At 64.4% G+C, this 13,824-nt stretch overlaps 1 protein-coding gene across 6 annotated transcripts in view; it reads right to left on the bottom strand.

The window, feature by feature from the left end:
- Positions 1 to 4,687: 4,687 nt before the first annotated feature.
- The window catches only part of LRP1 (LDL receptor related protein 1), an 89,022-nt gene continuing 79,885 nt past the window's right edge, over positions 4,688 to 13,824 (bottom strand). For 5 of the 6 annotated variants that reach the window (XM_056322194.1, XM_056322195.1, XM_056322199.1 and 2 more), the window contains 21 exons: positions 13,401 to 13,507; positions 13,074 to 13,206; positions 12,688 to 12,807; positions 12,034 to 12,156; positions 11,620 to 11,763; positions 11,380 to 11,514; positions 11,011 to 11,130; positions 10,468 to 10,739; positions 10,198 to 10,376; positions 9,806 to 9,912; positions 9,467 to 9,583; positions 8,919 to 9,095; positions 8,384 to 8,524; positions 8,127 to 8,300; positions 7,885 to 8,046; positions 7,514 to 7,688; positions 7,068 to 7,172; positions 6,805 to 6,869; positions 6,477 to 6,564; positions 6,151 to 6,295; positions 4,688 to 5,816 (listed from right to left, as the gene is read on the bottom strand). In XM_056322194.1, the coding sequence (XP_056178169.1) occupies positions 5,676 to 5,816; positions 6,151 to 6,295; positions 6,477 to 6,564; positions 6,805 to 6,869; positions 7,068 to 7,172; positions 7,514 to 7,688; positions 7,885 to 8,046; positions 8,127 to 8,300; positions 8,384 to 8,524; positions 8,919 to 9,095; positions 9,467 to 9,583; positions 9,806 to 9,912; positions 10,198 to 10,376; positions 10,468 to 10,739; positions 11,011 to 11,130; positions 11,380 to 11,514; positions 11,620 to 11,763; positions 12,034 to 12,156; positions 12,688 to 12,807; positions 13,074 to 13,206; positions 13,401 to 13,507 (2,930 nt within the window). In that variant the 3' untranslated portion in view covers positions 4,688 to 5,675. Of the gene's footprint in view, positions 5,817 to 6,150; positions 6,296 to 6,476; positions 6,565 to 6,804; positions 6,870 to 7,067; positions 7,173 to 7,513; positions 7,689 to 7,884; positions 8,047 to 8,126; positions 8,301 to 8,383; positions 8,525 to 8,918; positions 9,096 to 9,466; positions 9,584 to 9,805; positions 9,913 to 10,197; positions 10,377 to 10,467; positions 10,740 to 11,010; positions 11,131 to 11,379; positions 11,515 to 11,619; positions 11,764 to 12,033; positions 12,157 to 12,687; positions 12,808 to 13,073; positions 13,207 to 13,400; positions 13,508 to 13,824 lie in introns of those variants that run through there. The other variant, XR_008819042.1, reaches the window with a different exon arrangement.

Raw genomic sequence — 13,824 nt, 5'->3', positions numbered from 1 at the left:
CAGCGCTACTGGCGGGTGTGTGAGCTGCTGCCAGCCCTGCAGCCCCTGCTCCTGCTCCTGCCCTTCTCCTCACTGCCCACACTGCCGGGAGCCTCTGTGCCCCTCTCCCTGCCCACCCGACATCCCACAAAAATCCCCCCCCCAGGAGCCAGGTGCTGCCCCCTCATCCAACTGCTGCATTTACCCCAGGCCTGCAGAAGGGATGGGGTAGCTGAACCCTGGCTGGGGGCTGCGGGGGGCCAGCCTTGCCGGCACGGCCCATGGGCCTCCATACCAGCTACCCCTGCACCGCCAGCGCATTGCCACAGCCAACGCCTGGGGGTCCTGGTGTCCCTGAGGGTCTCACCAGGGAGCAATGGGACGCTGGGGTCTGCGAGAGGTCCGGTTGCCCTGGGAAGACCCTTTGCACACAATTAACAGCTCACTGGCCTAAGAGCTGGGAGGGCAGAGGCAATGGCATGGGAAATAAGTGAAGGTTTTAAAAAATAATAAAGATTGAAGGAAAAAAAGCAAAAAAGAGGGAGGGAGGGAGAAGGGAAAGGGAGAAAAAAACCTCTAGAGGAGATATAAGAAACTGATAAGTGAACAAAGAGCCGGTATTGAAATAGATCTGAGGGCCGCGCTGCGCTCGGGCTGCGCCGGATCCCTTTGCAGCGGGTTTGGGGCTTTTCAAAGGCAGCAGCTGTGTCCTCAGCTCGGCACCCGCGGGGGGCCGGTGCCACGCTGGGTGCTGGCAAAGAGGGTGCTGAGGGTTGACACGCTTGGCCGAGTCACGGGCTGGGGGTGTCATGGGGTCCTGTGATGGTGCTGGGGTCCCTTCATGACCCTGGTCCTGCTGCTGTAGCTGGGCACACGGCACGGCCAGGGCGGTGTGGCTGCCGGCACGAGGGCCTGACGCCCCAAGCACGGGCCGGCCCTCGCCCCCACTCCGCTCAGCCCCAAGCCCACCGGGGTGGCCATGAGCCCCTGGCTGCCCAGCCCTGCTCTCCAGCCCCTGCTGCTCTCTGAGGGGCACAGGTGGTCCCCCCAAGTCCCCTGTCCTCAGCACCCAGTGCTGCCCTGGCTGTCCCTGCCGGCTGCAGCTGGGGGGCCATGTGGAAGGACCACGGTTGGGGTGAGGGGCAGTGGGGACACTAGGGAGGGGACAGACATCAGGCAAGTGGCCCCCGTGTGCCCCCCACTCCTCCCGCTGCCCCCAGCCCTCACTGAGCCAGTGAGCAGGCCCAGACCCCCCCACAGCAGGCTGTGTGGGACCTGCGCCCCAGCTCTGCCCGTTGCAGGGCTGCACATGGGGGGAGCACGGAGCGGTGCGTGCACTCGGGGGGTACACGGGGGGCACACGGGGGGCGCACGACGGCATGCAGGGCAGTGTGTGCATGGGGGGCACATGGACTGCACATGGAGTGGTGCATGCACCTGGGGGGGTACATAGGGTGCACACAGACTGGTGCGTGCACAATGGGGGCACATGGGGTGCACATGGAGCCGTGTGTGTGCCTGGGGGGCACACGGAGCGGTGTGTGCACACAGGGGGGCACACGGGGGGGGCACACGAAGCAGTGAGGGCACGTGGGCAGGCACATGATGGGGCACACGGAGCAGAGGGGGCACATGGGGGACACACATGGGGTCACACGGGGGTTCGCCTGCAGCCCCCCCGCTCCGTTCACGAGGGCGGCGGCACCACCTGGTGGCGGCTTCTGGGACCGCGCGCGCCGCCGGTGCTCGGTGCTCAGTGCCCTGTGCTCAGTGCCCGATGCTCGGTGCCCAGTGCCCGCCCGGTGCCCCATTCCCAGCGCCCAGTGCTCCATGCTCAGTGCCCAGTGCCCTGTGCTCAGTGCCGAGTGTCCAGCACCTGGTGCCTGGTGCTGAATGCCTGGGGCCGGGTGCCCAGTGCTCAGTGCCCGGTGCCCAGTGTTCAATGCCCGATGCCCAGTGCCCAGTGCTGAATGCCTGGGGCCGGGTGCCCAGTACTCAGTGCCCGGTGCCCAGTGTTCAATGCCCGATGCCCAGTGCCCAGTGCTGAATGCCTGCGGCCGGGTGCCCAGTACTCAGTGCCCGGTGCCCAGTGTTCAATGCCCGGTGTCCAGTGCCCAGTGCTGAATGCCTGGGGCCGGGTGCCCAGTGCTCAGTGCCCGGTGCCCAGTGTTCAATGCCCGATGCCCAGTGCCCAGTGCTGAATGCCTGGGGCCGGGTGCCCAGTGCTCAGTGCCCAGTGCCCAGTGCTGAATGCCTGGGGCCGGGTGCCCAGTGCTCAGTGCCCGGTGCCCAGTGTTCAATGCCCGGTGTCCAGTGCCCAGTACTGAATGCCTGGGGCTGGGTGCCCAGTGCCCGGTGCCCAGTGTTCAATGCCCGGTGTCCAGTGCCCAGTGCTGAATGCCTGGGGCCGGGTGCCCAGTGCCCGGTGCCCAGTGTTCAATGCCCGATGCCCAGTGCCCAGTGCTGAATGCCTGGGGCTGGGTGCCCAGTGCTCAGTGCCCGGTGCCCAGTGTTCAATGCCCGATGCCCAGTGCTGAATGCCTGGGGCTGGGTGCCCAGTGCTCAGTGCCCAGTGCCCAGTGTTCAATGCCCGATGCCCAGTGCCCAGTGCTGAATGCCTGGGGCTGGGTGCCCAGTGCTCAGTGCCCGGTGCCCAGTGTTCAATGCCCGGTGTCCAGTGCCTGGTGCTGAATGCCTGGGGCCGGGTGCCCAGTGCTCAGTGCCCGGTGCCCAGTGTTCAATGCCCGATGCCCAGTGCCCAGTGCTGAATGCCTGGGGCCGGGTGCCCAGTGCTCAGTGCCCGGTGCCCAGTGTTCAATGCCCGATGCCCAGTGCCCAGTGCTGAATGCCTGCGGCCGGGTGCCCAGTGCTCAGTGCCCGGTGCCCAGTGTTCAATGCCCGATGCCCAGTGCCCAGCGCTGAATGCCTGGGGCCGGGTGCCCAGTGCTCAGTGCCCGGTGCCCAGTGTTCAATGCCCGATGCCCAGTGCCCAGTGCTGAATGCCTGGGGCCGGGTGCCCAGTGCTCAGTGCCCAGTGCCCAGTGCTGAATGCCTGGGGCCGGGTGCCCAGTGCTCAGTGCCCGGTGCCCAGTGTTCAATGCCCGGTGTCCAGTGCCCAGTACTGAATGCCTGGGGCTGGGTGCCCAGTGCCCGGTGCCCAGTGTTCAATGCCCGGTGTCCAGTGCCCAGTGCTGAATGCCTGGGGCCGGGTGCCCAGTGCCCGGTGCCCAGTGTTCAATGCCCGATGCCCAGTGCCCAGTGCTGAATGCCTGGGGCTGGGTGCCCAGTGCTCAGTGCCCGGTGCCCAGTGTTCAATGCCCGATGCCCAGTGCTGAATGCCTGGGGCTGGGTGCCCAGTGCTCAGTGCCCGGTGCCCAGTGTTCAATGCCCGGTGTCCAGTGCCCAGTACTGAATGCCTGGGGCTGGGTGCCCAGTGCTCAGTGCCCGGTGCCCAGTGTTCAATGCCCGATGCCCAGTGCCCAGCGCTGAATGCCTGGGGCCGGGTGCCCAGTGCTCAGTGCCCGGTGCCCAGTGTTCAGTGCCCGATGCCCAGTGCCCAGTGCTGAATGCCTGGGGCCGGGTGCCCAGTGCTCAGTGCCCGGTGCCCAGTGTTCAATGCCCGATGCCCAGTGCCCAGTGCTGAATGCCTGGGGCCGGGTGCCCAGTGCTCAGTGCCCGGTGCCCAGTGTTCAATGCCCGATGCCCAGTGCTGAATGCCTGGGGCCGGGTGCCCAGTGCTCAGTGCCCGGTGCCCAGTGTTCAATGCCCGATGCCCAGTGCCCAGTGCTGAATGCCTGGGGCTGGGTGCCCAGTGCTCAGTGCCCGGTGCCCAGTGTTCAATGCCCGATGCCCAGTGCTGAATGCCTGGGGCTGGGTGCCCAGTGCTCAGTGCCCGGTGCCCAGTGTTCAATGCCCGATGCCCAGTGCTGAATGCCTGGGGCTGGGTGCCCAGTGCTCAGTGCCCGGTGCCCAGTGTTCAATGCCCGATGCCCAGTGCCCAGTGCTGAATGCCTGGGGCTGGGTGCCCAGTGCTCAGTGCCCAGTGCCCAGTGTTCAATGCCCGGTGTCCAGTGCCCAGTGCTGAATGCCTGGGGCTGGGTGCCCAGTGCTCAGTGCCCAGTGCCCAGTGTTCAATGCCCGGTGTCCAGTGCCCAGTACTGAATGCCTGGGGCTGGGTGCCCAGTGCTCAATGTCTGGGGGTCCGGTGCCCAGTGCCCGGTGCCATGGGGTGTTTCTGCTCCCTACAGGAGCCAGTGCCGAGGCCACAGCAGCTGAGGGTGCCCTGCAGGGCCTGGGGACGGCAGCAGTGGGGAGCCGGTGCACACGTGTGTGCACACATGCATCACCCTGAGCCACACGTGTGTGCACACATGCATCACCCTGAGCCACACACGCACCAGCACATGCGTTGCACCTGAGGGTGCCCAGGCTACGCAACGCACACGGGCACAGCTCCCCCATTCATCCCTGTTCCCTGCCCAGGAACCCGCATGGAAAACCCCATTTCCCCCCTGCACACCCCGAGGGCAATGCAGTGGAGGGATCCTCCTGCCTTACACCACCCGTCTGTGACACCACTCCCTGGGCCAGCACTGGCACCACTGGGCTGGGAGGGCATCAGGGCCATGACACCCAGTGACCTTGGGGCCCGGCTGGTACCGGTGCCTGCCTCCCCGGCCTCACCTCCCCCCCAACCAGCAGCCTGCGCTTCAGTTTTTAAAAATTTTATTTATAACAATATCTGTTTTGTTTAGTTGTAAAGTAATCCAGCAAAAATTATTAAAACATTTCCCCCCAATAAAAGGATGGGGTCGCCCCCCGCCCTCCCCCCACATGCGTTTATTTATTTCTACTATAAAAGCTAGGTCATTTCCATGTTTTTGTTGGTTTTTTGGGTTTTTTTTTTTCCTGTTAAAAAATGTGCATGTTGGAGAGCGGGCGAGGTGCAGGTGACAAGCTGGAGCGAGGGGCCGTGGGGCCAGGCCCCATCCGTACTGCAATGGGGCTGGGGGCAGCGGTGGGGGCACCGTCCCAGTCCCGTCTAACAGTTGGGCAGAGCCGAGAATGGCAGGGAGGGAGCGGTGGAGGAAAAGGTGAGGAGGGAGGGATGGAAAAGGGGGGAGGGGGCCAAGGAGGCTTGCAGAGGCCAAGCTGCAGAACAGGGGGACCTGGGGAGCAGCAGACTTGGGGTGTGTGTGTAGGAAACAGGTCCCCCGGCGAGGGGAGCTGCAGGGGCGGAGGGGACAGAGCCAAGATCTGGGGAGCACGAGCCCCCCGCTCTGCCACCCTCCAGCCGGTGCCGCTGCTGCCTGCGCCCCGCATTGCGGTGACCCCGTGTCTCCCGTCAGCCCCAGCTGCAGCAGCCCCAGCGAGTCCATCCCGGCACAGCGACCGCGGCGCCGTCCCTGCTCCGAAACGCTGGCTTGTCTGGCGGGTGGGAGGGGAGGGAGGGGGGGGTGCCCCGATGTAAAGAGATTTAAAATAAACCAAAGCCGGATCTGGCAATGAGAGGCGCCGAGGCCTGGTACCGGGGAATATACAGGTAATAATACTGCTCACATAGAAAAGTAATAATCCTTCATTTGTACATTTATACAGTGGCTCTTGGCTCCCCCGGCCCCGCCCGCCTCCTGCCATGGGTGTCTGTGCCAGGCTCGGGCACCGCGGCCCGGTGGCCCTTCGCCCCTGTCCTGCCCCTATGCCAGGGGGTCCGCCAGGTCGTCGTCCGCCCCCCGCGACAGCAGCTCCCGCTTCTCGTCCGTGCTAGCCAGCGAGTTGCGGCTGTTGTGGGCGCCCATGTACAGCGTGGCATAGACGGGGTTGGTGAAGTTGGTGGGCTGCAGAGAGGGGGGAACAGGTGGGAGGGGGCACGGATACCTCCCTCCCCAGAAGAGCGGTGCCCAGAGGTGTCCCTTGCCCGGGGGTGCCTCGGTGAGAGCCCGCACCAGCCGTGACCTCACAGCACAGCGCCACCGTCCCTCCCCACAGCTTCCAACCGTGAAGCCTTTACCTTGGAGCCCCCCAGCTCCCCCTGCACAGAGAGCAGTCCCAGGGAGCCCCAACACTGCTGCAGCAACGTGCCCCCCCCCCCCCCCCGCGCAGCACCCCCTGCATTGGGCTGGACCCTGCACAGCCAACAGCCCCGCCGTGCCACACAGCCCCACTCCTCACCTTGTCGGGGTCCAGGGCGAAGTCTGCGTCCAGCAGCTCTCCCACGTCGTCGTCGGGCTCCCCCTCGTACATTTTGTAGGTGGGGTTCCCGATCTCCACATTCATGGCACCATTTGTCATCCGCTGGTGCTGGAAGCCCTTGGCACTGGGTAGGGGGTGAGACGGAGGGTCAGTGCCAACAACACAGGTTGCAGCGAATGGAGCCCCCACCCCACCAGCAGTCCTGCTCGTTTATCCTGCACAATCAAGGCTTTCAACTCCTGCAAGGAGGGTTTCCATCCTGGCTGCATAACGTTCCCTCCCAGCCCCCAACAGCCTGTACTCACCCTTTAATCCTCCACTTGTACCAGACAAAAGCCACCACGGTGAGGAGGATGAGCAGCAGCAGGATGGGGATGACAATGGAGGCTGTTCCTGCGGGAGGAGAGGCGCAGGTACAGTCAGAGTGTGGGCAGGGGGCCCAAGCCCCGGGCAGCAGCAGGTCCAGCAGCCGGGCTAGTCCTGCCCCACGGGATAGGACCTGCCCCCCCCCAGCAAAGAACGGGGTTCAGGAGTTGCACAGGGGCACTGGGCAACCCTGGCTTCACCAGGCAAAGACGGGCTCCCACCCCCCCTGGTTTGGAGTCGGGCCCTGCGGGACTGCCCCACACATACGGTTGCTCTGCTGCTGGCTGACGATGAAGTCCTCGCAGCGCGTCCCTGTCATCCCGGCTGGGCACCTGCGAGCGCAGGGAGAGCAGCGGGGTTAGCGGGGGCAGGAAAGCATGCGGGGAGGGGGAGGGAAAGGTGGGGTACAGACCTAGGGGTTGGGGCAAACAGATTGAGGTCTGTCAGTCACATGCTCCCTCCTCTGCTTGGGGGGGCAAGTAGCCTGCCTTTAGCCCCCCCGTCACCCCCCAGCCCCCAGCTCTGCTTACAGGCACTCGGGCAGCTGCGTCTTGTCGCTGATGGAGCAGGTACCGCCATGCAGGCAGTAATTGTCGCAGGTCAGGCAGCTGGGCGCTATCTTGCCGTCTGGACAGCTGCGGGGCAGAGAGGATCAGGCACATGCATACCCCCAACCTATCCTGTGCCCCCCCCCAGCACCCTGCTCGCTGAAGGCTGTTAGCTCACCCCTCTGGCACCATTCGTGGCTGTGCCATACCAATGGCTGGTGGGACGTCAGGATGGGCTTGGGAGAGGGATACCTCCTCCCGGGTCCCCAAAGTTGCCAAGATTTCTTAGCTGCTCAGAATTACTAAGCCAGCATCTCTCAGCTGTGGCTGATCCCCAGTGATCGGGCCACAGGCACATGAGTTTTTCTTGGGTCCTTGTGCCCACCATCCCCTCTTCCTCCCTTGAGTTCGATGTCCCTGACACCTACATGCAGGAGACTTCTCCGCTCTGCTTGTTGATGCTGCACTTGCCCTCCTGGCACCGGGAGCATTTGTTGTCCTGGCACTGGGTGCCCTCAAACTGTGGCGGGCAGCGGCACTGCTTAGCGCCGCTGGCCGTCATCTGGCAGATGCCCTCGTTCTCACAGTAGTCGAAGCACTGCCCTGCAGGGGACAGCGGGGTCAGGGTGGGCAGCCCCACACCGGCCCCTCTGGGGGGCTGCCCGTGACCCTGGTCCCCCACACAGAGCACCACCCCAACGCCGTGTCCCCGGAGAGCATCCCCAGAAGAGGGGGACCCGGCAGTCTGACCTCCCAGGCGCTGTCCCCAGCTGCCCTCGCGCAGGCAGCCAGCACTCACGGTACTGGCAGCGGTCCCCGATGAAGGTGGGCAGGCAGCGGCAGTTGGGCTGGTTGCCCTGGTTGACGGTGCAGCTGCCGTTGTTCAGGCAGTAGTCGGTGCACACTTGCTGATTGCACCGGGGCCCCGTGAAGCCGGTGGGGCAGCGGCAGGTTGGCATGCCTGAGGACAAGAGCCGTCAGCGCGCTCTCCATCTGCCCAGGACCAGCCCCGACCCCCAGGCTCGCCCTCAGCAGCCTCACCCGATGGGGAGGCGGCGCAGGTGCCCCCGTTCTGGCAGTAGTCCCAGCACTGGTCGATCTGGCACTTCTCCCCGTTGTAGCGCGGCTGGCAGCGGCACTTGGCCTGCTTGCGGGCGTTGAGGAAGCAGCTGCCACCGTTCAGGCAGACCAGGTCGCAGGTGTCGGTGGTGGGCACTGGGAGGGAGGGACGGATGGAGGTGAGCAAGACTGTGCCAGGCAGGACCCTCCCCTTCGCCCTCCTCCCCTGGACCACCTACCGACAGGGGAGACGGTGGGTGAGGGAATGACCACGCAGGTGCCGTTGTCCAGGCGCTTGCCATTGGGGCAGGTGCAGACGGGGCCACTGGGGCTGAGCAGGCAGAGCCACTCGCACTTCTTGCGGTCACAAGGGTTGGTCACTGCCAAGAGGGAGGGGACAACGTAGGGTGAGGGTAGCAGAGAGACCCACAGCCCTCTTGTCAAACTACTCCCCAAGAGCTTCAGGACATCCCCCACAACCCACAGCTGCCCAGACCCTGTGCCTGTCCCCCCCTGCCCCAGGGTCACCAGCTGACAGCTCACCATTGCAGCTGGCCTCCCCCCACCCACTCCCCTCCCCGCCCCCAGCCCGCTCTGCCCATCCTGATGCCCCCCCCCCCACTTTGGTCAGGGAAGCTGGGTGGCCAAGTCCCCTCCTGCCCCAAGCTCTGCCAGTGCTCCCCTTGCCCTCTGACACCCCGCATCAGAGATCAGGCCCCAGGCACCTCCCTCCCACCCTGGGAGCCGGGCGGGGGTCCTGGGCCTGGCACCCACCCTCCGGTTGCTTGTACTGGTGGTAGAGCACCACGTCGGTGGCATGGTTGAGGCCAGACGTCAGGTTGGTGACAGCTTTGTGCCCAAACTTGTGGATCTTGAAGATGCGGTTGTTGATGTAGGTGACACCGTAGATGTAATCCTCAAAGATGTCAATGCTGAAAGGATGGCTCAGCCCTGGGGAAGTGAAGTGGGGACATGTGCAGGCAGAGGCGGCACGGCTGCCTGCTCGCAGCCTTGGGCAGGGCTGATTCAGGATTCTGGATGGATTTGAGGTGAGGGCCTCCCACCCTGTACAAGGGGGACAGTGCTGGGGGGACAGCAGTGCCAGCAGGCTCTGGTCCTGCTGTGGAGCCCCTAATGAGGGACGCCCACACCCGCTGCCATCTGCTGAGCATCCCTGGCTCCGTGCTGTCGTTTGCCCTGCAGTGGGACCCAGGCCAGGGGCGCCGGGGAGCCGGGCTGTGCCAGGACTGCACCCCAGGGACATCCCCCTAGACGTGTCCTTCTCCTCCCTGCTGCTCTGGTGGGTCTCAGACGCTGCTTACCCTTCTTGTTGTCGATGGCCACGACAGGGTCAGTACCGTTGAGCCGGATGCTGCCGATGACGGAGAGCTTGGCGTCAGCCCAGTACAGCCGCTCATTGTGGTAGTCCACAGCCAGGCCTGAGGGGCACACCCCCCCCGGTGAGGTACGGGTCCCCAGCCCACCCTGAGCCCTTCCTGACCAAGTGACCAGCAGAGCAGCCCCCCCTGCCACTCCTACACTCCTGCCATGGAGCTCAGAGCTCCCAGGCTGAGCCTCCCCAACACAAGCCAGGTTGTACATCCCTCCTGTCAAGGCTTTCACCACCCCTCGTGCCCCTCCTGGCACCCATCTTTGTTCACCTGTTGGCCACTGGATGTTGTCCTGCACCAGGGTCTCCCGCAGTGTCCCGTCCATAGCGGCCGTCTCGATCTTGGGGTGGTTGCCCCAGTCTGACCAGTACATTGTCCTGTGAAGGACGCAGGCAGGTCATTCCCAGCAGGGAAGCAAGGAGGGGAAGAACAGGACAGTCCGACTCTCTGTTGGCAAAGAAACCCTCCCACGTTCTCCCCACGGTGTCCTAGAGCCACTGATGGGACCCCAATGGGCCAGCTGACCCCAAGGCACAGCAACTTGAGCCGACACGGAGTGATGCTGGGGCACAGGGAGCTTCCACCACAGGTGGGCTTGTTGGTAAGAGAAGCCGGGCTGAGGGCTGGGCAGAGGGAAGGGAGAAAGGGCTCAAGTCTCTCACCCCCTAAGTGGGTCGACTACGATGGCGTGGGGCTCATCGATCATGCCCGAGATCAGTGTCTTGCGATTCTCGCCTTTCATCTGCGCCACCTCAATGACATCCCGCCCCGAGTCTGTCCAGTAGATGTTCCCAGCTACCCAGTCGATGGCAATTCCCCGCGGCATCTTCAGCCCCGAGATCTGAGAAGGGCAGAAAGCGGGGAGAGGTGAGGGCAGAGGACACCGTCAGCCCGGCCTCGGTGCCTCCCACCGTGCCCCCGACAGAGCTCACATTCAGGTGGGTAACGCCGCCGTCAATCTGGCGCCGGTTGCGGTTGGAGGCGGTGGAGGCAGTGGAAGAGGCAGGCAGCTCCCGGTATGAGATCCTGCCCGTGTGCCAGTTGGTCCAGTAGATCTTGTTGCCCTTGACGTAGATGTCCATGGCATCGATGCGCACATTCTCGTCGCCCTGGAAGGCTGGTTCGTAGGCCGAGTTGGGGTTGAAGGGGTACATGCTCCGGATCTTGTTGTCGTCTGCGATGTAGAGGATCTGGTGCTCGGAGCCTGCGGAGGAGGAGCTGTTGGTGTGGGCTGGGCTGGGATGGGGGGGTCAGCGCAGCTCCACAGTGGGGCATGGGATGGGGTTGCTGCGAGCTTGGCACCCCCTGGGGCTCGCTCTGCCAGGCAAGGACAGGTGATGGCCCCAGCAGTGCCAGAAGGAAGGGTGGGCAGAGGTGCAAGGGGAGGAGAAGCAGCAGGGAAGGAAGAGTGGCTGGGTCCTGCAGGGCGCCACGGGCACACGCAGGGTCTGTGCAGGGCCCCGTTCCCTCCTGACCTTCTGCCTTGCACATGTTGTCCGTCTTCATGAAGTTCTTGGCACAGCTGCAGACATGGGAGCCCTTGGTGTTGTTGCAGAGCTGGGAGCATGTCCCAAAGCGCAGGCACTCGTTGACATCTGGGCAGTGGGAGACAGGAGTTGGGGGGCAGACCAGGAAGGTGCCCTTGTGCACATGGCTGGGGCCAGCCCCTCGCTAGCCAGGGCTCAGAGACCCCAGCCCTCTCCACTCCCCATGTTTGTGCCCCAGGGACACCATTTCTGGTGCTGCAGCCACTCCACAGGTGTGAAGACACATCTTACTGGCAAAAAACAACCGTAAACCTGATGGCCCAACCCCGAGCCCGCTCCAGCAGTGGTGGGAAGTACCTTGGCAGGAATTCTTGTCTGGCACCTTCTGGAAGCCTCTGCGGCAAGTACAGTACGAGGTGGACTGTGACTGAATGCACTGGGCCTCGTCCCCACACATGGTGGTGTTGGTCATGCAGTCGTATGACTTGTGATCTGTGGTGGGACGTGCCGTCAGCCCCCGTGCCTTCACAGCATCCCCAGTGCCCACCCTCAGTGACACCCCAACCCCCCCCCCAACATTCCCAGCTCCCTACTCACCATGGGAGCAGGATTCCTCATCGGAGCCATCTCCACAGTCATCGAAGAAGTTGCAGCGGAGGTTGGCACTGATGCACTTCTTGTTTTCGCACAGGAACTCATTCTTGTCCTGGCTGCAGCTCTTGGGCTTGGCTGTGGGTGACTCTGTGGGAGCACAGGCAGCGGCTGTGACAACGCTGCATCCCGGGGCACCCAGCCCTGGGGGAGCCTCAGGGTGCGAATGGCACAGGCAGGGACCAGGCAGGGACCCAGGATGCCTGCACCCGCCTCCCGGTTTCGGGAAGGAGCGGGCAAAGCCAAGCCCAACACGTGGGCTAAATCCAGGGCTCTGCGGGGACCAGCCCAGGGGCAGCAGCGACCCGTGGCCCCGTCCATGCCAGGCGCAGAGCAGCGCCCACGGGCAGCCCCACTCACCGCAGTCCTTCTCATCTGTGTTGTCTCCACAGTTGTCAATGCCGTCACACTGTCGACCGATCCACAGACATACCCGGTCGTTCTTGCAGCGGAACGGTCTGTTGGGGGGACACTGGAATTTCACTGCACCGGCAAACAGAAACAAACGGTGACGGTGAAAGGAGACGCCATAGCCAGGCTGTCACACTTGTCACGAGCTGCTGCTCAGCCTCTGCCTGCTCTCTGGGGAGGCCGGTCCCACGAGGGCGAGCGGGCTCCGGAGACTGAAGCAAAGAGACTGAAGCAGAGACAATCGCCCGGTTGCTGGCCCAGCTGCAGGGGGTCAGCCCTCTTCTCACCCAGCCCCCTGCCCTCAGCCCCCGCTACCCACTGCCAGCCCCCAGCCTGGCTCAGCACCTCTGCAACTCCGCTCTCCGCCGGCGCCACCTGTGCCCCCTCGGCCCCACCAGCTGCCCCCGAGGGGACGCATCTCGAGGGGATGTGTGGAGCTGCCAGAGGTACCCACCGCCCCCCTGGTACCTGCAGCGGTGCCCAAGCACTGGGACCGTCACCCCTCCCCAGCGGGTGCTCAGGGCAGGCTGCCGCCCCCGCGGGCGATGCATGCCGGGCAGGGGCTTTGCCAGGAGTGGGGAGAGGCAACACGGTGTCACTCACAGCACTCCTCGGGGTTTTCATCCGAGTTATCCCCACAGTCGTCCTCCCCATCGCACTTCCAGGCCAGGGGCTTGCACAGTGTGTTGTTGCACTGGAACTCATCCAAGGGGCATGTGCGAACTGCGACAGCACAGGGCAGGAGGAGACATGTCAGCCACTGCTGCTGGGCTGCCAAAACGCTAGTCTGGGGCTGCAACTCCAATTTCCAGTGTGGCTGGGAGCTCTCCAGGGCTCGGATACGTGTCTGTGCATGCCCTGGGGCTGGGCAGAGCGGTGCTGACACACACCCGGTGGAGCACTCCCACCCATGGCAGGGACATGGGACACGCGAGGGCATGGGATGGGAAGATGACCAGCCCTGAGGGAGCCACGAGCGCTGCCATTACCCCCAGTGCCACAGCTCTCCTCGTCAGTGCCGTCCATGCAGTCTGCATCAGCATCGCAGCGCCAGCGCATGGGGATGCAGTGCCCGTTCTTGCACTGGAACTGGTCGAACTCGCAGCGCGGCGTGCAGTCTTTCTGCAGGGGAAGGGTGAAGGACAGCAGTCAGCAGGGACAGCCCCGGCTGTGGTAGCCTCCTGTCCCACGACTTCAGCCAGAACCAGGCTCTCAGCCCCTGCTTGGTGGCAGGGCACCACTGGCACATAGACCGGGTGGCACGTGTCCTCACTCCCACACGTGCTGGCAGGGAGCCCCTGCCCTCGGTGCCATACCTCATCAGAGCCATCCGCACAGTCATGGTCCCCATCGCACTTCCACCTGCCGGCAATGCAGCGACCGTTGGCGCAGGAGAACTCGCTCTCCGAGCAGGGCCGGGGTGCTGGGGGCAGAGAACACAGAGCATCCCCCTGAGCGTGGGCTGCAGGCAGGGCTGCGAGGGCAGAAGGTCTCCCTGGCCAACAGCGCGGGGGGGGGCACAGGCTGGCACAGACACACGTCCGGTGGCACTGGGGACAGGGTGGGGTGCAAGCAGAGCCAGGGGAACTGCCAGAGAGGGGCATGGCTGATACCACCTCCCAGCCCCCTTCCCATCCCACTCCCCATCCCACTCCAGGGCTCCCAGCTCCCTGCAGGGAATTTTTTTTTTTTTTTTTTTGGGGGGGGGTGGTACTATGGCCATACAGACTCGCTTCTGGC

This window comes from Falco biarmicus, chromosome 19 (assembly GCF_023638135.1).
Source record: "Falco biarmicus isolate bFalBia1 chromosome 19, bFalBia1.pri, whole genome shotgun sequence".
Taxonomy (NCBI): domain Eukaryota; kingdom Metazoa; phylum Chordata; class Aves; order Falconiformes; family Falconidae; genus Falco; species Falco biarmicus.
The sequence above is the reverse complement of the archived record's forward strand: the minus strand, read 5'-3'. Positions and strand labels throughout refer to the sequence as shown.